This window comes from Ochotona curzoniae, unplaced genomic scaffold (assembly GCF_017591425.1).
Source record: "Ochotona curzoniae isolate NIBS_2020 unplaced genomic scaffold, NIBS_Ocur_1.0 contig_3622, whole genome shotgun sequence".
In the NCBI taxonomy this organism is placed as follows: domain Eukaryota; kingdom Metazoa; phylum Chordata; class Mammalia; order Lagomorpha; family Ochotonidae; genus Ochotona; species Ochotona curzoniae.
In genome coordinates, this window is record NW_024465926.1 from 5519827 (window position 1) to 5540598 (window position 20772).

The 20772-nt window shown below is 51.2% G+C and overlaps 1 protein-coding gene across 1 annotated transcript; it reads left to right on the top strand.

Annotated features, from left to right (window-relative positions):
* The first annotated feature begins 12724 nt into the window (after positions 1 to 12724).
* Positions 12725 to 19381, top strand: MAF (MAF bZIP transcription factor). The gene is given in 3 exon segments (XM_040982330.1): positions 12725 to 14783; positions 19086 to 19132; positions 19135 to 19381. Coding segments are annotated over 3 exon segments (1221 nt in total). The 5' UTR covers positions 12725 to 13653; the 3' UTR covers positions 19179 to 19381.
* Positions 19382 to 20772: the final 1391 nt, after the last annotated feature.

Consider the following 20772-nt stretch of genomic DNA (forward strand, 5'->3'; position numbering starts at 1 on the left):
GCCCTCTCATACTCCCCTCCTTGGCAGGTGGACACTGTGATCGCCCAAAGGGGGTGGTCAGTGATTTGTGTCTCTCCACTGGGGCAAAGGCAAAATGGGGGCATCAAAAACAAACTCCAAGCCATGGTCCCTCTGGCCGTGCTGGGGCCTCTCCCAACTTTCTGGCTGCTGGCTGGAGACCACAGCTGCACTTCCAGGCCCAGAAGGAGCTGACTGCCAAACCAGCCCATCTGAAACACCAACTTGTGACCAGTAAACTCCACAAATTTAACGCAGACATCTCCGAGGGGGACTAACTGCAGACCATGCCGTCTTCACAGAGCAACTTTCCCCATTGCTTTCAGACTTCAACCCAATTAGGACCTGGCTAATTAGCTTTGTCCGCTGCACAACAGTGGGGGAAAAAGGTCACTTTGATAGATGATTTTCTTTCTCTCTGAGCCACAGAACTTCCTCCAAGGAGGAAGCACTAACCTCAGGCTCTCAGAAGCAAAGCAGGCAAGTCACACAATTATATGAATCTGCTCAATAAGCCAATGATGAGTAAGAATAACGGTCATTGTATCTGTTTATTGAGTGCAGGTGCCAAAGTCTTTGCAGACCTGACCTGTAATGGAGCTCCCCTGAGATGCCAAGAGCCACTTTCATGAACAGTAAACCACGTCTCGCTGAAGCTGAAGGATGGGAGAGCACGCCATGAATCCTGGAAAGGGCAGAGGCTTGAAGTCTGCCGGGCCGGGGTCGCGTCCAGCTCCCTTCCAGCCCCACTGCAACATGAGTAAGATTTTATTTTTCTTTCCTAGAGCAAATTCCAAAACATTGTTCGAGTTAGCAACTCTGATAATAAGATATTTGATATGTGTTGGTGGATGATTTCATTAAAATTTAGTGTTTCTACAACTCCCACAGGCGTGGCCTCCCAAGATGGAGATAGGAAGAAACCAGGCATCCCAGCATAGCTATCTTGGACAGGAGCTAGGTAAGTTTCCGAGCTGTGGAAAGCTTTAACACAGAATCACGAGGACAAAAGGAATAGGAAGATTGCTGAGGGTTGCACGCACATCTTTCTGAAGGATGTGGGCTGCGTCTTGACTATGAAGATCACAGGAATTCTAAATTCCTGTTGATATGAAGTGGTAAGACCACATGGCAGGAAACATGCTTATACAGGCACACGCACAGACACACCAGCGAAGGTTCCATGTACGGTAGGTGGATCAAAGCAATGCCGATTTCCTGCTTGTGCTATTGTATTGTTATGCAATGAGAGAGGCTGGGTGCAGGGTGTGCAGGAGCTGTCTCTGTTACCCTCTATATGTGCATATGGATGTACAAACTTTGAAAAAACTGGAAGCAGGTTTAATTGCAATGCACGGTCACGGATGCTGTATCATCAGGGGTCCCTCTGAACACAAAATGGAGCCTCACCACCCTCCTGGACTAGCGGGAGGCAGGCAAAGGTAGGGGATTCCAGAGGTAAATAAAGCTCACCAGACCAAAAAAGCGGGGAACACTAAGTGAAAAGGATGGGGCTGCAGCAGCTTAGAGTGCCCTGGAGCCACCGACCACACACCTGGGTGACGGTGTGGCCGTAGGAAGTGCTGTACCCAGATTTTGAGAACCCCAGAAATCACCAGGAGTCTGAAGAAGCTAGAACATTGTTTTAGAGAATGCCTCAAATTCTGGATTGGAACCCTGTTTTGTCATCTGATCTGCATCATTTCCCTCACCCACGTGTTTCCATTCCCTGCAAAATAGTGGCATTACCCCTACCTAGCACTGCCACATCGACACATTACTCTGGACTCATTCCAGTGCTACTGAAATGAGAACGAAGGCAAGCAGATGCGAGCTTCTGCAGGTCTAAGTCCTCCATCACACAACTTCAGACCAAACCTTTTCTCCCTGTGACAGAGGGAGCGGGCAGCAGCATCATGTTGGAGCTTGAGTTGGAAAAGTGATTCCAGTACAAAGGAAGGGACACAGACTTGTGTGGTGGCCAAGAGGCACTGGCACGGTGGCAGCCTCCCGCCTAGGGAGTTCTGGGAAACAGACTATCCCAAGGTAGATTCCAATAAAGCCGGTGGATGTTGTACCAGTGAGTAGACTCTTAGTCACCTCAAGGGAACTGAAATCACACCAAGATTACACCAGGATGGCAGAGGGAGGGAGATGTTAGCAATTCTGATTACTGATGGGAACGTAATTTCAGGGGTGTGGTTTTCTTTCTTTTTTAAAAAAATTTAAACAATTGCTATGCAGTGGTGATTAAATGCTTCCCACAGCCCTGAGCTTCAAGCTGGGAAACGCTAAGGTGTCTTCCTTTGTATCTGTGTCTTGAGAGGCAGAGGTGGGCATGGGCCTCATCATTAAGTAAAAGCCCGAGCCCTTGGTTTCTCAGCTCATCCTGTGCACTGGCAGATGTGCAAACAGCCCAAGGCATACCATGTGCAGCAAACTCCCGGACAAGAGTAGCTGTGAAAATTCCCAAAGACATCCAGCACGCTCTGTAATAGGAGCAGAAGGGCGAGATCAAGTGTAAAGGCTTCTTGTAATTTGCATTTGCCACCTAACTTTATTTCTACCTGTGTGGAACAGATGTCCACAGAGCTGTCTGAGAAGGCTGTCCGAGGAAGGTGTTCTCAGGGTGTACCTCCTGGCGTGCTGAAGTTCCCACTGGCCCTGGCAGCTACATTCACACGCCTACGAAGTGCAGCTCACCTGCCCTTTCCCCAGCTCCCTCCTTGAAGCATCTGCTTTTCTGAGTTAAATGAACACATAACCATGTCACCGTGGCAGGAACAAGACTGCAGGATTCAAGGAGCCACACCGTGCATGTGCAACGGGTCACTCGGTCAGCTGGTCAGCAGGCGCCTTCCTGAGCCACACCTGTGGGAGATGGTGCTGGGATGGAGACGGAGAACGCGAGAACTCGAGAAAACACTTGCCAGCCAGCTGGTTGCAATGTGACGCCGCCCGACACTATGTGTTTTACTGTGATACCATCTCCTAGAACGCACAGTACTTCCAGACACCTGTGCAAAACAGAATTTCAAGTTGAGTTTATCTTGCCTTTGAAGTCCATTGCATGGATTTACATAATACCCGTGATCCATGAACTTTTGAAGGCCTTTGGTGTGCATCTAAAATGTTGATACGTGCGTAAACTCTTGATTCTGATTGCCAATAGCTTTTCAAAGTACCTTCTGTTGTATGAGACACATTATACCTCATGACAGGATATGTTTTGCTTGTCCATTTCTTGACAGATGAGAAAGGAAACGAGCGACGAGCACAGACTTCGGAGCTGGATTTATACCCTGCACACTCACCAGCCATGTGACCCAGGGAAGCCCCCCTAAGGGAAGCTAAGGGGGCGCCTTTGGAGGAAACTTAACAGCTGGAAGTGACCGCAGCACACAGCTGTGACCACCCAGTGAGTTGAGACGGAGCGATCCGTTGACTCCTAGCATAGCATAATTGTGTGACAGCCTCCACAGTGTCACCACAGAGGCAACTCCTGAATAACATCCAAGGATTCCCGACGCCCCTCTCCGGCCTCATTTCTGAGTTCAGATACTCCAGATATTGACTGAGCATCTAATGTAAGCCAAGCTCTGTGGTACCTAGAGGCGACACAGAGATGACAGCTGCCACCTTCCGCGTCAAGATACCCACGGCTGAGTAGGAAGGCAGCACGCTAGCGACTCTGATATGTGTGGAATGGAGGCAAGACAGGAGGCAAGCAGACACAGGTAAGGCTTCTGAGAGGAAACCCAGAACCTGAAAAAGAACCCATGTTAGCCAGGACAGGCAGCTGGAAAGAGTGTGGAATTCTGAGTGAACAAAAGCATACACAGCCTCAGGAGACGGGAAAGAAAGAGGCCAGGTAGAGGGAACTTGAAGGCAGGAGAAAGAAACACGAGAGAGGAGAAACACTGTTGTTGGCACACGCTGACCACATTCTGCAAAGCACCCCACAGCCACGACGGGACAGGCCTGTCATATCTGTACGCTCCATCAGCACAGAAACCAGGGGCCAGTGTTGTGGCTCCATGGACCAGTAGTTCTTCACCTGCATACGTGGGCTTCCCATATGCCTGCTGGTTCAGGTCCCGGCTGTTCTACTTCCCATCCAGCTCTCTACTTGTGGCCTGGGTGGGCAACAGAGAGTGGTCTGGGTCCTTGTGACCCTGCCCCCAGGTGAGAGACCGGGGGTGAGGAGAGTGGCAGGGCGAGGAATGATGATGGGGAGCTGGCTCCTGGCTTCAGATCAGCTCAGCTCCGGCCATTGTGGCCACTTGGGGAGTGAACCAGTGGATGGAGGATCTTTGTCTCTCCTCTCTGGAAATGTGCCTTCCCAATAAAAAGAAATAAATCTTTAAAAAACACAAACATGGGAACTCATTGGCCAAGAAAGAAACTGAGGCCCCGCAAGCTCGAGAAATTTAGAAGCAGTCTCAAATCCGGAACGCAGCAGGGTTCACAGCCTTGTTGGCACCTGCCAGGTACATGTCCCCACCCAAGGCTGTGAGCAGAACCGTGCTCCAACAGCAGTCCTCCAGCCTGACACTCCAACATGAGAGATTCCAGCTTTATTCTCATGACCTGTCATCACCCACAGCGACCCAGAGCTCAGCTGTCACCCGTGTCTGTGGCTGTCTGGTCCCTCCCTGTTCACATGTATTCGGCTTCAAATAGCCGAGACAATCCCTGCGTGCGGCCCAGGAGTGAGTATGTTTGTTTGAATGTCTTCGGGCAGTTCAGGCCATGTGCAGCCTTGACGGGGGCCCGTTTCCTGGCCCTTCCTTCAGTCTGCCACAGCCAAGCACGCATCTCGGTGACACGGCAGAGCTTGCTCCCTGATCAGCAGCTCCTCCCCCAGCTGCTAGTCAACAGTCAGCCATGCCTGTTGGGGGTCCCTGGGGGGGTCCTCATCTCTGTCTGATGGGCTGGAGCTGCTGAACCAGCCAGAGACAAGCCCTCGCTCTCTCTTACTCTCTCTCTGTGTCACACGCACAGGCCATAAATAACTCATAGGCTGCTCCCTGCCCTCGCTCCCAGGTTTGTCTGAAAAGGGGAAAGGAGCCTCACATGGAAGATTGTGCAAAAGCCCGCACATTCAGGCCATCCGGGGTCCAGGCTGCAGCTCAAAGGCACACACTGCAGACTCTGAACTCCTCTGTGCCGGAAAATGCCTCTGAGCCACTGGCTTCAGAACGGGCAGTGGGCATCGGCAGGGGAGTGGGTGATCCAAGTGAGTGAGCAGCCGGAGAGGAACGAGCTGAGCTGACACTCTCAGACACACACAGGCCACTTCTGCTGAGTTTTACCCGGTTTTATCTATTTTTTATGGGCCTCTGCGGTCCCTACTTTGGACAACTGCTATACATTTTGACAGAGCAAAGGTTTACAGAGACAGGTGTGAAATGGGAAACAATGACTCAGTAATCTAGTCTCTTCCAGGGAGACTTTTGCCTAAACCTGAAAAACAAAAAGTAAAGTTATTCGAGAATGGATTTCAAGGAAATGTAAGGGCGTGTTTAAAAGTTTGGGGGAGCGGGGCGGGGAGACTGAAATTTAAGTTTATGTTGGTACAAAAAGTGTTTGAGACCCATGCATAGTTTGGGCAATAAAACACATTTTTCATGAACATTTTTGAGGTTTTAAATACTTAGGAGTTTTCAAAGACTATTCCACCAAAATAAGCTTGTCTTTTGAGTCCATTTTTCAATGATCTTTTTGAATTGCTGTCCTTTATAGAATGTCCAGATGGGGTGAGTTTGTTTAAGATCTCCCCAGTGACCAGACAGGCTAGTTTGAAATGTCCATTAGAGGCACTTCAGTGATGCATAGGTCACTACAAGTTATCGTGGGGATGAGGAGAGACTGTCTCCACCAGGAAGCCACAGGGCTTTGTCCCTCCGGCTGCCTTACTCAGCAGCCCTGGGCATAATGGGAAGAGCAGAGGGGTACGGCGCGTGGCACTCCACTGCGGCCACCACATCTATAGGACACTCCCGAGGCCTAATCCCTGACCTGCCTGCATCTCACTTGGCAGCCGAGCAACCAAAACACATCAAGTTCATCTGGCACGAAGCGATTGAAACAAACAGACAACAGATTGGATGGAAGACGACACAGCACACCGGGGACGGTTGGACACGTCTGTGCTTGGATTCCAACACAGAGGCACACCAATGTAAGAGAAATGCCAGAAGAAAAGGCCCGAGGCTTGAGTCCAGCGCGTGCACACACGGTGAGTCACCGCGGCTGCGTGTCTGCTCATGACATAACGCTCGGGGGGAGGGGACAGAGGGCTGCAGCTCAGAGGGCAGGCCGGGAGCTCGCTTGACGGTGAGAGGCTCCCCCTTGGGCTTTAGGGTGGCTGCTGGGACTTGAACCCTCAAAGGACAGCAGTACCCAGCTCAGTCCACGTTGGAGTGAGCAAGCAGGAGACCGGGGCACTTGGCACCGTGGCACACATGGAACCAGGTTTAGGTCCTTACAAAATCAAAGGGAAAGCAGGCTGTGCATGTGGGCTCTCGGCACCTGCCAAAGCCGCGGTGGCAGAGGCGGGTCTCCTGGGTATGCACAGTCAGGACTGATGTGTGAGAGACGGGAGCGTGCTTAAAAACGGTGGGAAGACAGATGAGCAGGGTGGTAGGTAAAAGTGTTTGATAGTGAGGCACCCGTCGCTGGAGGGGATCAAGTACTTGCTATCAAAACTGAATATGGCCCAGGTGCTTTGGCTTCCGTGAACCCGTTCTTCCGTAAAAACACGTACTTTTACATATGTAATTGGGTTTTATCACGGTTTGATGACAGACACCATCCAGGCTAGCGCATCCTCCTTTCTTTGATACTGAGCTCATGAAATGTGGGCCTTTGGTACCGGTGTGTGCTGGCCCTGATGGAGAGGTTGGCTCCGCGCGCGGCTGGGTCGCCTGCCAGGGAGTGGAAAGCAGAGTCTGATGGCCCACACCGTACAAGGCTGGCAAGATCAGCTCTCTGGCGTTCCCCTAGCCAAAGAGTCCATTAGGTGACCATCCGAGAACATAGAAAGTGCCCAAAAGTATTTTTCTGAGATTGTAGAAGTGAGGTGTCGGGGCGGGGGGCGGGGAGGTGAGGGGGATGTTGCAAAGGGTGTTAAAGAAAAAACTGTGCACCTCGTGTAAGTGCGGTCCGTAACGAGCGTGAGGCGTCCCTGCTGCCGATGGCAAGGGCTGACCCCGAAGCCAGACAGCGGGGGCGAAGACGAGGACGAGGAGTCCCAGTCCTTTTGTTTGACATCATGTTATTTCTTTGCTTACCAGAGTGCAGTTACCTCTGTAAGAAAGTCAATAAATAAAAATAATACCAACAGAAGGTCTATGCCATCCCTTCAGCTTTTTAATTGTGGGTGATAAAGGTGTTATCCCCGTGTTCAGTGCATAGATCAATACACAGGAGGCTTGGCCACGCCCGCAGAGACCCCCACAGGGCCCCTCCTCGGGCCACAGCCGCGGCAGTGGGGAAGCTCCGAGCTGGCCTCTCCTCCCGCTCATCAGAGCTCATCAGACGTTTCAATTTGTTCTCCATCTGCCCCGGGGGCTGCTCGATGCCCAGACAACAGCAGCCGGGGGACCCCGGGCACCGGGGGACACACAGCCTCACAGGAGACCGGGTCCATGAGCCCGTCCTCTTGTTCACATGCATGAAAAGCAGCCTACACTGAAGCCACTCTCTCACCAGGGCCCTTTCTCTAATCTGGGATTGTTTTTTTTTTTTTTTTTCTTAAAAAACAAAAGCATAGTATCAGTTTTGAACTTACCACAAGTAAAAGTCCCTGAAGGGATGAATGCTGTGGAGAGGAACTCCTCAGCAGTCGGGGTTGCAGGGATGGCTGAAAGGGATGCCAATGACGGGGTGCGTGGCGAAGGAACAACCTGGCCAGGCAACTCTGCCCCGAGAAGGAAAAGAGGAAACAAACAAACAAACAACACAGAGATCTGGTGACGTGCGATGGCAAGACAGGGACCCCCGCCCCATTATTACACTTGTGTGTCTGCGGCCTCAACCTCAAACAGATCCTGCCTTTTAACACTCACCAGGCTCCCAGGTGCCTCCCCCCCCGTCTGCCAGATGACTGCGGGAGTCTCTGTGGGATCCAGAAGTGGGAGAGAGTGGACCTAACGTGGCCCACCTTCCCAGGGGTCCTCACTGGTCTGGGAGGCGTGCTAAGAGAGAGGACACTGCAGACACCCAGGCCAACGACACAAGAGCCAGATGAAAAAATCAACAAGACCCCAACCCCCCCGTGTGCCGAGGCTATTGACTGCCCGTCCCTAGGGGAAAGACCACTGATGACAGGTTTTTCCAGAAGCCACGATTCTTGTTGAGATCACCCCAAAACAGAATCCAGGCAGCATGTGGGAGCCCAGAACCTTCTCCTCTCCTGTTCCCCAACCCCGCCCAGGCTCACACCCCCACATGCCCTTAGAAAGAAACCCACAAGCCCTCCGCTGTCTCTGTTTTCCTTTCTTCTCTCCATGCCTCCCAGAGCTTCCCGGGACGCGAATGTTAGCTGTTCTCTTAACTGCACGGGAAAATCAGAATTTATTGTACATATGTTTGTGTTCCACTTAATAAAAAAACCTATATTTTAAGATAAACTTTGTTAGTAATTCATGAGGTAAGTGACTATTTATGCTAATCAGGCAGAAATATATTCTCAAGCATAATGCATTACATAAATTTGAATGCAAAATGTTCAATTATGAAGTAAATACAGGTAATGTAAATAATAAATTACCTCTAATAAAAATTATAAAAGATGTGTCTTCCAAGAGAGAGAGGGAGCGGCTTTAACTTACAACTGTGAATTGCTTAAAGAGAAAAGAATTAATAAATGCTGAATTACTCCGGCGATTATTTAATGCATAATTCCCCCATTCCCGACGAGTGCTGGTAATCAGGCCGCTGTTTGGTGTCCTCCAGCGTGAGGCAGGACTGTTTCCTCAGCAGTTCTGCCCTTATCAGATTATCTCATCTGATTCTATTAATTTTCTTCCATGAATCTGCTAACAGTGATCTGTGATTTACTCGGCCCGCTAACTGAAGATTGTTAAAAGGATTTATCTAACGCTGGGCTGCCTGATCGTTCAGTCCCTCCCAAGAACCCCTTCTCAGATCAATTCAGGTGGCTTCCCAGTGGAAGGTGGCCACTGCCCAGCGCTCCACTGCCCAGATCGTCTCCCAGATAAACAGAGAGTTGGGCCTCCGTGCAGAATGCACACGGCCGGCTTCAGCGTGACACACTCACGGGGGAAACTGGTCCCCTGCCGCTTCTCATCTCGGTAATCTGTGCGCGAGGGTTTTCTTTTCATCTTGCGTGAAGTTGTTGCGTGTGGCCTGACACGGAAACTACGATTGTGTTTGGATTTGACTCTTTCGCAATCTTTGACGTGATGCGACCCATGCACTCCTCCTCCGCAAACATCTTCTATAAATATTCATTGCTTTCAGAGACTTGACAGCCACTGGTTTGAATTGGTCAATGATGACAAACGCATGGTTTCTAAATTACTGTATATTGTTCTGTAGAGACTGCTGGAGTATATATAGCAAGGGGGTATTAAGTTGTAGCAAAACACAGTTCATATTGTATTTGGATTAGATTGGCTTGGAGGGAACTGAAAGTTAGCAAAGAAATCTAAAAAGATTCGGCTTGCTGTAATTGCAGAGAGAGAGAGACCTGAATAGTACTAATTAAAATGAGAGAGCCCGATTGTCACAGAAGACATGCGGCTAAACAGGGAAGTGTAAATGTTTAGACACCCCTGTGAGTCATGAAATCACAAAGCAAAAGGGACGGCAGAGCCTGTGGGCACCGCTGCTCCGCATCTCACAGACAGCCCTGGCCTGGCCCTCGCTCTCCCCTGCCTTCGCTGAGGACCTGGGAGGCCCGAAAAGACGCCTCAGTGAGAGAAGCACAAACAGCGGAGCAGCACAGCAGTGCACGAAAAGAAACCGCTCACAAAGTGCAGAGAATAGCACAGGCAGGCTCCAAGCACGGCCATTTCACTTCTTGCAGAGATGTGCAATTGCAGCCGTGAGGTAGGCGGCCGTCAATCTATAGGGCATGACCTTCCTCCCTAGCCAATTAAAAAAAAAAAAAGTTGTTCAAGTGTAAAAGTTCCAATGTTCCCAGCCAACACTGGGTTGTTTATTTATATAGATATTTTTTGAAAAGCAAGGCTATAACCAAAATGTGGTGCAAAAGGATTTTTTAAAAATTATCTTAAATACCCCCAGAAGAATTATTCCTAATGTATACAACAATTTTATGCTGGAAAAAAAAAAAAACTAAAGACATTTGACATCTAATTTAAAAAAATGGAAACTTAAAAAAACGATAGCTCAGGACAACGCGAAATGACAAGAATGTTTGTGTAATTTAAGCAAAGGACTTTGTGCGCGGATGTACACCATAAGCCCTAACTTCATTGCTAAAGAGGAGATCCTGCTAGGTTGCGAGTTTGTCCAGCCCCAACAGCCCAAGCTCCCCCCTCTAAACCTCCGCGGTGAGAGCTGGGGATGGAAGAGAGAAGAGCGGGGGGCTGCTGGGATCCCCGCGTCCCTGCGAAGCCTGCGGGGACTCTTCCAGGCGGGATTCCCGGGTTCGCCAGGATCCGGGAAGCCAGGGCAGGTCAGACCCGGTGCCTGCAGCCCAGAGCGCTAGGCCTCGTTATAAATAGCAAAGTATGCGGCTGCTTAGGGCCTCGGCGGGAGGATGAGGTGGCTCTCAAGTGCAATGTTCAAGAAGCAGGCTTAATATATGACTAAGTGTCAGAAGTCAGGTTTTCTGAGAATTACTTTTCAGATAAACAACTTTATAGCACTGCACTTCATCTTACTAGAGACATCTAATTTATCACGGAATTACAAGTAACTTTACTTCTATTGATATTGCCATAAAGCGCGCTGAGGATCCACTGCTAACACTTTGTAAGGGGTTTTTTGGGGGGGGGGAAGGGAAGAGGAGTGGATGAAGCTAGACGGAGAAGGGGGGGTGCTGGAACTTGGGGTCCCGCCTGCACAGGGCTAGGCCAGAGCAGGGTTTCTGGCAGGGCTTTCTGGGCCGGCAGCGCAGGGGGCTGCACCTGCCAGGCTCCTGCAGGGCCAGGTCCTCGCTGCGCCTCTGCTGTCCACCCACCCCGGGAAGGCCGCTTCTCTCCCCGACGCGGACCTGGACGCGGATCAATGTCCACTGACCTTTGCCGAAAGGTGGCGCTGTTGAGGCACAAACCAACTCGCTCCAACAATAGTTTTCACTCTTCCATCCTTCTGCGGGCTTTTCAGAATTTTTTTTTTAAATGCACCCTCCTAGCGTCTCTTCTTCTTGCATAAAGTAAAATAAAAACGGTGAGCACCGCACGCACTTCACTAATTGGAGAGATCGGCAGCCTCCCCCACTTCCAAGGAGGCGTCCTGCCCCCCACCAAACCTCGGCTCCCGCCGTCTCCCTCTAACCCTATATAAATCTCGGCTTCTGCGACTTGCGTATCGCTTTAAAATCTTAGAAACAGACTTGTCGGTTTCTCTCTCTTTTTTTTTCTTCATTAAGCTTTAAAAGAATCGATCTAGAAAAACTGAACGGGTTATTAGCATTTGCAAAGGGGAAAGGAGTAAAACTGGGGGGGGGGAAGGACACCCCACCCCCCACACTCTGGATTTCTTGGCTCCTCCAAGAAAAAAAGTGGCTTAAAATTTAACCCTTCGAGGGCAGCCCAGGGAGGACTGGGGTCTGGTGTTCCCCCGTGCCACGGAGGACAAGTCTGGAATCCTTAAGCGAAACGTACCCAGACCCTCTCGGAGGACGGCGGAGTCGGCCGTGGGTCGGGGGCGTGAGGCTCAGGGGCAGCGCCCAGGCCAGAGCGCAGCGCCCTGGGCCCGGCTCCACTTCCCGGGAATGCTCCGGGCCGCGGACACGCCACCTCCCCCCAGGGCGCGCGCCTGCAGCTACAGGACAGACCCCAACGCACCCCTCCTACACACACACACCCCATTTCATCCACCTCCGTGCGAGAGACTGCCCCAGGGCCGCTCCCTCCCGTGCACCCCCAGCTCCCCACACCCCAAGCCCGGCAGGCGCGGCGGAGCTTCGTTCCCCTGCGCAGCCCCGACTCCCGCAGAGCGCGCGTTACCCCGCGCAGTGGCAGCGCCGAGAGAGGGGCAGAGTTGGAGCCAAGTTTCAGCTTGGGGCACAGCCGGGCCCAGGGAGGCAGGATCTTCCCGCCGACACCTGGGTACCAAAGGTGCAGGTAGAAGAGAATAGCTGCGAGCCCAAGGCGGCCGTCTCGGGAGTGGGGGGCGGGGGTGCAGAACGGGCTGGGGGAGCCGAGCCGGTGCCAGCGCCAGGAGCCGAGCTAGGAGAGTGAGCAGGGGCCCCGGTCGCGCTTGAAAGAATGAAAACAATCAGTCCCCACCACCACCACCCCCACCCCCACCCAGAGCCCGCTTAGGCTCTTGTCGCCCCTTCTGGAAACCCCTTTTCCTCTCTGGCACCAAACTTTGCGCGGGGCCACGCTCGCTCCGGGGGAGCGCAGCGCAGGAAGGGTTAAACCAGCCCGTCCCAGCTGACAGTCAGCTGATTGGGCCCTGATTGACAGCTCCAAAAAGTTTCCTTGTTTCTATACTATTATGCTAATCGCGCCGCGCTCACAGCCTGCCATTGGCCCAGAGTGCCAGTCAATTTCCCATTTGGGCCTGACGTCACAAGCGCTATAAAACTCAGCAATTGCTTTAAACTCTTCTTGCTGGATCAGAGGCTTTAAAATCTTTTTTCATCTTCGCGCTGTACCTCGGGCTGCTCGTCCGCTCGGCCTAACCCCCCTTACTCTCCTGCCTTGCCTTTCCCCAGGACTTTGCAATTTTGCTTTTTAGAAGAGAGAGAGAGAGAGGAGGGGGGAAAAGGCAAGAAGGAACTGAACTCCCCACTCCCTTCCCTCCAGCCGGGCTCGCACCTCTGCCTTGCACTTTGCACAGAGGGAACGAGAGCGAGGGAGACAGAGACAGAAACAGAAAGAGGAGAAAGAGAGAGAATTCAAAAGAGCCAGGAGACGCGGAGGCGAGAAGCATGAAGTGTTAACTCCCCCGTGCCAAGGCCCGCGCCGCCCGGACAGCGCCCGCCGCGCCTGCAGCCCCGAGCGGCCGCCGTGCGCGCCCCGCCTGCAGCCGGGCCGGCGAGCCGAGCCCTCCTTATGCAAAGGGCGCAGCGGAGCGGCGAGCGGGGGACGCCACGCACCCGGCCGGGCTCCTCCGGCTTCGCCGCCGCAGCTCGCCGAGGACCTTCTCCAGCCTGAAGCCGGCGGCCCGGCGCGCACAGAGGCGAGCAGGCGAGGAGGGGCCGGGGCGAGCGAGCGAGCGAGCCAGCGAGCGAGCGAGTCCCTTGGCGTGAGCAGGCGGGGAGGGAGGGCGGGCGCGGGGGGCGCGGGCAGGGCGGGAGGGGGGGCGTGTGCGCGCTCGGAGGTTCCGGGCCAGCCGCCGGCGCGCGAGCTAGAAGCGCCCCAGCCCGGCAAGCTGGCTCACCCGCTCGCCGCCCAGCACAGCCCGCTGGCCCCTCTCCTGCAGCCCATCTGGCGGAGCGGCGGCGGCGGCGGCGGCAGGAGGATGGCATCAGAACTGGCGATGAGCAACTCCGACCTGCCCACCAGTCCCCTGGCCATGGAATATGTTAATGACTTCGATCTGATGAAGTTTGAAGTGAAAAAGGAGCCGGTAGAGACCGACCGCATCATCAGCCAGTGCGGCCGTCTCATCGCCGGGGGCTCGCTGTCCTCCACCCCCATGAGCACGCCGTGCAGCTCGGTGCCCCCTTCGCCCAGCTTCTCGGCGCCCAGCCCGGGCTCGGGCAGCGAGCAGAAGGCGCACCTGGAAGACTACTACTGGATGACCGGCTACCCGCAGCAGCTCAACCCCGAGGCGCTGGGCTTCAGCCCCGAGGACGCGGTCGAGGCGCTCATCAGCAACAGCCACCAGCTCCAGGGCGGCTTCGATGGCTACGCGCGCGGGGCGCAGCAGCTGGCCGCGGCCGGCGCCGGCGCCTCGCTGGGTGGCAGCGGCGAGGAGATGGGCCCCGCCGCCGCCGTGGTGTCCGCCGTGATCGCCGCGGCCGCGGCGCAGAGCGGCGCGGGCCCGCACTACCACCACCACCACCACCACGCCGCGGGCCACCACCACCACCCGACGGCCGGCGCGCCCGGCGCCGCGGGCAGCGCGTCCGCCTCGGCCGGGGGCGCGGGCGGCACAGGCGGCGGGGGCCCGGCCAGCGCCGGGGGCGGCGGCGGCGGAGGAGGAGGAGGAGGAGGAGGAGGCAGCGGCGGCGGCGGCGGGGGCGCGGCGGGGGCGGGGGGCGCCCTGCACCCGCACCACGCGGCGGGCGGCCTGCACTTCGACGACCGCTTCTCGGACGAGCAGCTGGTGACCATGTCGGTGCGCGAGCTGAACCGGCAGCTGCGCGGGGTCAGCAAGGAGGAGGTGATCCGGCTCAAGCAGAAGAGGCGGACCCTGAAAAACCGCGGCTATGCCCAGTCCTGCCGCTTCAAGAGGGTGCAGCAGAGGCACGTCCTGGAGTCCGAGAAGAACCAGCTGCTGCAGCAGGTCGACCACCTCAAGCAAGAGATCTCCCGGCTGGTGCGCGAGAGGGACGCGTACAAGGAGAAGTACGAGAAGTTGGTGAGCAGCGGCTTCCGAGAAAACGGCTCGAGCAGCGACAACCCGTCCTCTCCCGAGTTTTTCATGTGAGTGTGACATGCGGCCCCAGCTGTAGCCACCCTGCTAGGCGCTCCGCGGGGACCCGGCCCGGGCCTGTGTGGGCTTCGGCTCGCCCCAACGCCGCGCTCGCCACCACCGCGCCCCCTCCCCAAGCCGAGCCCGGCCCCTGGTGCCCGCGCGCGCGCACACACACATCCATGCACACACACACACACACACACACACACGCACGCACGCACCCCACTCCCCGGTGTTGCTGCTGCTGGTGGTGGTGGTGGCGGCGGTGGCGACAGCTGCGGCGGAGGCTGTTTTAAGTTGGGGAGGGAAGGGGTTTCCGGCCCCGTGGATTGCCGATCTCAAAGTCTCCATAACCTGCTAGCTTGTTGGGTTTTTCTTTTTCTTTTCTTTTTTTTTTACAACACGTCCCCCCCGCCCCGTCCCCCCAAGACTTGCACAATGTTCAAAGATCTCCACAGAACTCTTCAAGCGAAACATTGCTCACCCTTGAAGCCTGTATCATTCACCACTCCACCTTCAGTTCATGAGCTGGTGTTCATCTTTCTCTGTGTGTGTTTTACTTTTGTTGTTGTTGTTGTTTGAATTTTATTTTTAATTTTACTTTTTTGGAGCTTGCTGTGTTGGCCAACTTCCACCCTCACTCCCTCTCCACTCATCTCCGAGATAAAAGAAAAAAAAAGTGAAGTTTTTTTTTTTTCTCTTCCTCCTGAGTTCTTCAAGTGAGATTGAGCTTGCAAAGGAAAAAAAAAATGTGAAATGCTATAGACTTGCTCCGTGCTGAGTTCCACCGGGTTTTTTCTTTGAGCATTGTTATGCTAAACTAGAGAAAAAACTCCTCCTGAACCTGCCACAATCAAGCTTGCATCCACCTCCTGGGTCTGACCTGTGAGTCTGGGCCCTGGGATGCCAAACCTGAGAGTTCAGTCTGCCATTTAAAAAAAAAAAAAAAAGAAACTCATTCTCATCTCGTGCATTATTATGCTTGCTACTTTGTCTTAGCAACAATGAACTTTAACTGTTTCAAAGACTTTATGGAAAAGAGACATTATATTAATAAAAAAAAATAAAAGCCTGCATGCTGGACATGTACGGTATAATTATTTTTTTCTTTTTTCTTTTTTTTTTCCTTCTGGCTTGGAAATGGACGTTCGAAGAGCATGGCATTTGTACTTTTGTTTTATTGCCTCATGACTTTTTAGAGTTGAGAACAAAAAAAAAGTGCAACCCTAGAACCTTCTTCCCATGAAAGTTTGCAAACTGCTTTGAGTTACCCAGGACGGAGTCGCACTGTAAATGCACTGAAGGTATTCCTTGTCAAAGATGCCAGAAGGGGTTACACATTTAACATGGCAAATACGAAAGAACTCCACATGTTTTCTTTTTCATGATGCCCCACTTTGGGGACTAAAATCCAGCTGTTGCCAGAGAGCAGGCTAAAATTTATTTTAAAAAAGAAAAGAAACCTGCCCCATTATTTTTTTGGTTTGTTTTATTTTATTTTATTATATATATATATTTTTTTTCTTTTGGATTTTGGTCATTGTCAAATGTGGAATGCTCTGGGTTTCTAGTATATAATTTAATTCTAGTTTTTATAATCTGTTAGCCCAGTTAAAATGTATGCTACAGATAAAGGAATGTTATAGATAAATTTGGAGGAGTTAGGTCTGTTTAGCTGTAGATTTTTTAAAAGATTGATGCACTAAATTGTTTACTGTTGTGATGTTAAGGGGGGTAGCGTTTGCAAGGGGACTGTTTAAAACAAAAGTAGCGTATCAGCATGTGCTTGCAACTTCCAGCTAAGTTGGGTATGTGTAGTCTTTGCTATACCACACTGACTGTATGGAAAACCAAAGTATTACAAGGGGAAACGCCCCCGTTTATATCTGTAGGGGTATTATTTTACATTCAAAATGTATGGTTTTTTTTTTCAAAAATTAAAGTATTTGGGACTGAATTGCACTAAGATATAACCTGCAAGCATATAATACAACAAAATTTGCAAAACTGTTTAGAACGCTAATAAAATTTATGCAGTTAAAAAAAATGGCATTACTGCACAGTTTTAAGATGATGCAGATTTTTTTACAGTTGTATTATGGTGCAGAACTGGATTTTCTGTAACTTAAAAAAAAATCCACAGTTTTGAAGGCAATAATCAGTAAATGTTATTTTCAGGGACTGACATCCTATCTTTAAAACAATGAAAAGTAAATCTTAAAACAATAAATATAAAAAAATCTTGTCAGTTACTTTTCTTTTACATATTTTGCTGTGCAAAATTGTTTTATATCTTGAGTTACTAACTAACCATGCGTGCGGTTCCTATGTGCTTTCCTTTCATTTTCAATTCTGGTTATATCAAGAGAAAGAATAATCTACAATAATAAACTGCATTTTTTTTTTGATTCTGTACTCCATTTCTTAGTGTACAGTTTAACTGGGCCCAACATCTGCATGAGAGTTGTGCTGCCGTGCATTCTTGTTCTGCTGTGGAAGCGTTCCTGGAGGCGCAGGGAGGCGGACTGTCCTAGCAGTGGCTCACGCTGGCCCCCTGTGGGAATGAGTGATTTTCAGTACAGATGTGTATTCTGTTCTCTTGCTTTTTTCTGCTTCCCGAAGTTTTCAGTTTTCAGATAAGTTGAGTTATCGTTATTCCCTTTTCGTGAAGAATAAACAACAACAACAACAACAAAAATTGTCCATGGAGCTGGGCTTTCCGAACAGGGCCCTGAACTTGGGAGCCAGGCACAAACTTGTCCCGGACAGGGAGGCAGCGAGTGCGGCCCTGGGAGGCGGCTTGGGCCCGTATGCATTGCACGGCACACATGGACAGTTCTTGGCCTTTTGGCTAAAGCTGGTTATTTTTGCTTCTTCTCTTACACACAGTGGTTTTCTTGTTAGGAAGGCCTGACAAGAAGGAATATAAACACTTGGGGATAAATCAAAGCTGTTTGTTTTGCTTTTGCTTTTTTTTTTTTCTTCTATAACTTTGAAGGTCATTTGTCTTAAATAGGAAAAAGAAAGTCCACCCCTTACTTACATAACTGCCAGTACATATCAGATATAAACTGTGGTTATCAAATCATATTTCGCTGGGAATATTGGTGGAGTGCTTCTCCCCTAAGACAGGCTGGTAATGATTTCAGATCACATTAGCCCGAGGAATATAAGCAGAAAATAATGCCTTTGCGAAATCAAGGTTGTGCTGTGATTGATACTCAGTGCCGTGCAGACTGCGTGGGGAAGGAGTGGGGCCATCCCTGCTAGGAGCTGGACTCCCAGCACTGACCCATTCTAATGGGCACACGTTGGTGCGACTGATGTTACAAATTCTTGCAGTTTGCACTCTTACCCCAACTTCCCTTAGGATCTTGGAAGAATGTCAGACAAAGCCCAGCGCTCTTTTGAAAACACAGCCAGACACTTTTGTTTTCTATTCTTAAAATTTTTAAAAGAGATAATATTGCAACTCTGAACGAAGCCCTGGTTTGAGAGAACGCAGGTTGCACGTGGTGCTGAGTTCTGACCTCCCTGCCTCTTTGGCACAGAACAGGAGGACAGTGTTTACCGGTGCATTTGACCTTGGCTCGCGTGCCCGTTCTGATACGGCTCCCGATTCACACTCCATTTTGCTGAACCAAAGTCTTAATAGTAAAGCTTCTCCCATTTGCTGGAAGTTAGCTGGTCTCATTTGCAAAGAATTTTTTCTCCTCCGCTCACAGCGAGCTGACACACAGTGGCAAGTCCTCCATCCTCCCTCCTTTGGAGTTAGAACTGCAGAGACTGGTTTTACAGACCACTTAGCATGGCATGAAACATTTTAGGCAAACATTCCCCCAAATAAGGCTGACACTGGAGTGCAGTTGCTGCGTGTGGTACCTCACAGCGACGGGGACCTAGATTGGGTAAAAATATATTTATGCAACAGTTAGGCACTCGGATAGGAAACTGCAAGGCGGTTCAAGATCATCAGCCAGTTTTTGCCTCAGAACATCAGAAAAGGAAGTGGAAGGCACTGGTCGGAATGGGGCGTGGGTGGTTGGTTTCACCAAGAGCTGAACTGGGCGGCAAGGGCCCGGTTTTAGCAATAACAATTACTACAAATTTCAGAATACAGCAAGAGTGGTACACACGCATCCATACTTCTTTTTTATAGACAGCTGCTAAATCCTCACGTAGGTGCCGTTCATGCCTCCAGTCTCCAAATTTAAAAAAAGAAAAGAAAAAAAAATATCTAACTTTCCCCTTGACACTGCATTGGAGTCTTTGTCTAAATAGTGTTAAAATTCCGTTCATTCCAGTTACAGAAGGGACCCCACTCGGAAGTTGGCGCCCTCAGTGAAATATGCCACGTTTAGAAGCCCCAGCAAAGTGGACTTTCCTGGGTGTTCACAAGGTGAAATTTGTGGAATGTGTTGTGTATTAATATATATATATGTATGTATTCTTCGGAATTACTATTATTTGCAATCTTGAACGAACCCTACCTTACTTCTGCTTAGTTTCCCTTTTTTTTTTTTAAAGTCATGATAATTGTGTGGGAGAAGAGCTACTGAATGCATAACCCCCATGCTAATTGGCTACTTCCACGCAGTCCCGGAGTCTTCAATTTCATCCCAAGGATGCCACATGCCAGCTTCTCCCCCTCTCCCACGCACACAGCCACTGAGGTGCCTTTGTTGCCAACTTGTGCTAACAGTGTATAAAATGCACTGAAACCGCAGACACCTCGCACTGCCGTTCAGAAGGAGGCGAGGTTTGCTAGAAGGGGACATTGGGAACGGCCAGCATTGCAAACAATGCGCCGGCCTAGCTACCACTTTGTCACACTTCATCCTTTTCTCCGGCAAATCATTGCACCAAGAAGGGCAAATGATCTGTTCCCCCACTGCAAACAGACCTCACTGGCAGAAGCACTGAGCAGAACCAAGCTCCCCCCACTTTGCTGCCAGGCCCCGGACAGTGTTGTGTGTGTGTGTGCACGGTCGTCACCATGTTCCTTTGTCAGCCACAACTGTGGACAAAAGCAACGTGTGGCGAAATGCAAAGGTAGACAAATGTCCCCCACCTCGCCATGTGCTTCCCCGCTCCCTTCAACATTCCCTGGAAAACACAGAAATTAGCCTTCAGTGTCCCAGCTTTCTGCATGTTTCTTTTCTCAAAAAGCCATGCCATAATTTTTTTCCAGTGTATCTGACACATTCATATATTGACATCTACTGCTCATCTGTCCTACCCTTGCCCCACAGACAAATCTGCTCTAAACGTCATTTCCTCCCCGTGTCGGCGCCATCACCACCTGGGCCCCCTCTCCAGGCAGGCCGCCCAGTGGGGAATAACTCTATTCATCACCCATCGCAGTGTGTTCACGCTCTGCTCGTCCCTCCCGCACACCTTCACCCCAGTCGTTTTTATTTAGTAACATCCATTCTAGATACTTCTTCAGTTGGACTTGCCTTTGCCAAACCACAAACTGGACCTCACAGAGCAGCCAGCACGCGACACATGGTGGCCGCCCTCACCAACGCGGCACGCGGCTCTCTTGGTAGCAGCATTCCCAGCAATGCCCAGTCTTGATGACTGAAGTTGCCAGTGGCACACCCTGAGGACAGTGCCCTTGGAAGCTGCCACGTGGTGCCATGGCTTCAGCTTAAGACATTCCACTTCCATCTTGGCATACACTAGGAAACCTAGGCCAGTCCTCTTTAAATTTTTGACTTTCACATCAATCCACCTTTCTTTTCTTCCTTCCTTCCTTTCTTTATTTCTTTTCTTTCTTTTTTCTTTTTTTCCTGCCTGCCTAAAGTTAAAAACTGTAAGCGTGGGAGAGTAAATGAATGCATGAGTGACAGCAAACACACAACCAGCAAACATACAGAAGTGGTCCTGGTGCCATGGCCATCCCGCGACACCACAGTGACGGGCCACCCTTCCTGGGTGTGCAGGCTTCCCCGGTGACCCACTTTCATCTGAGTTTTTAATAATGATGCCCCT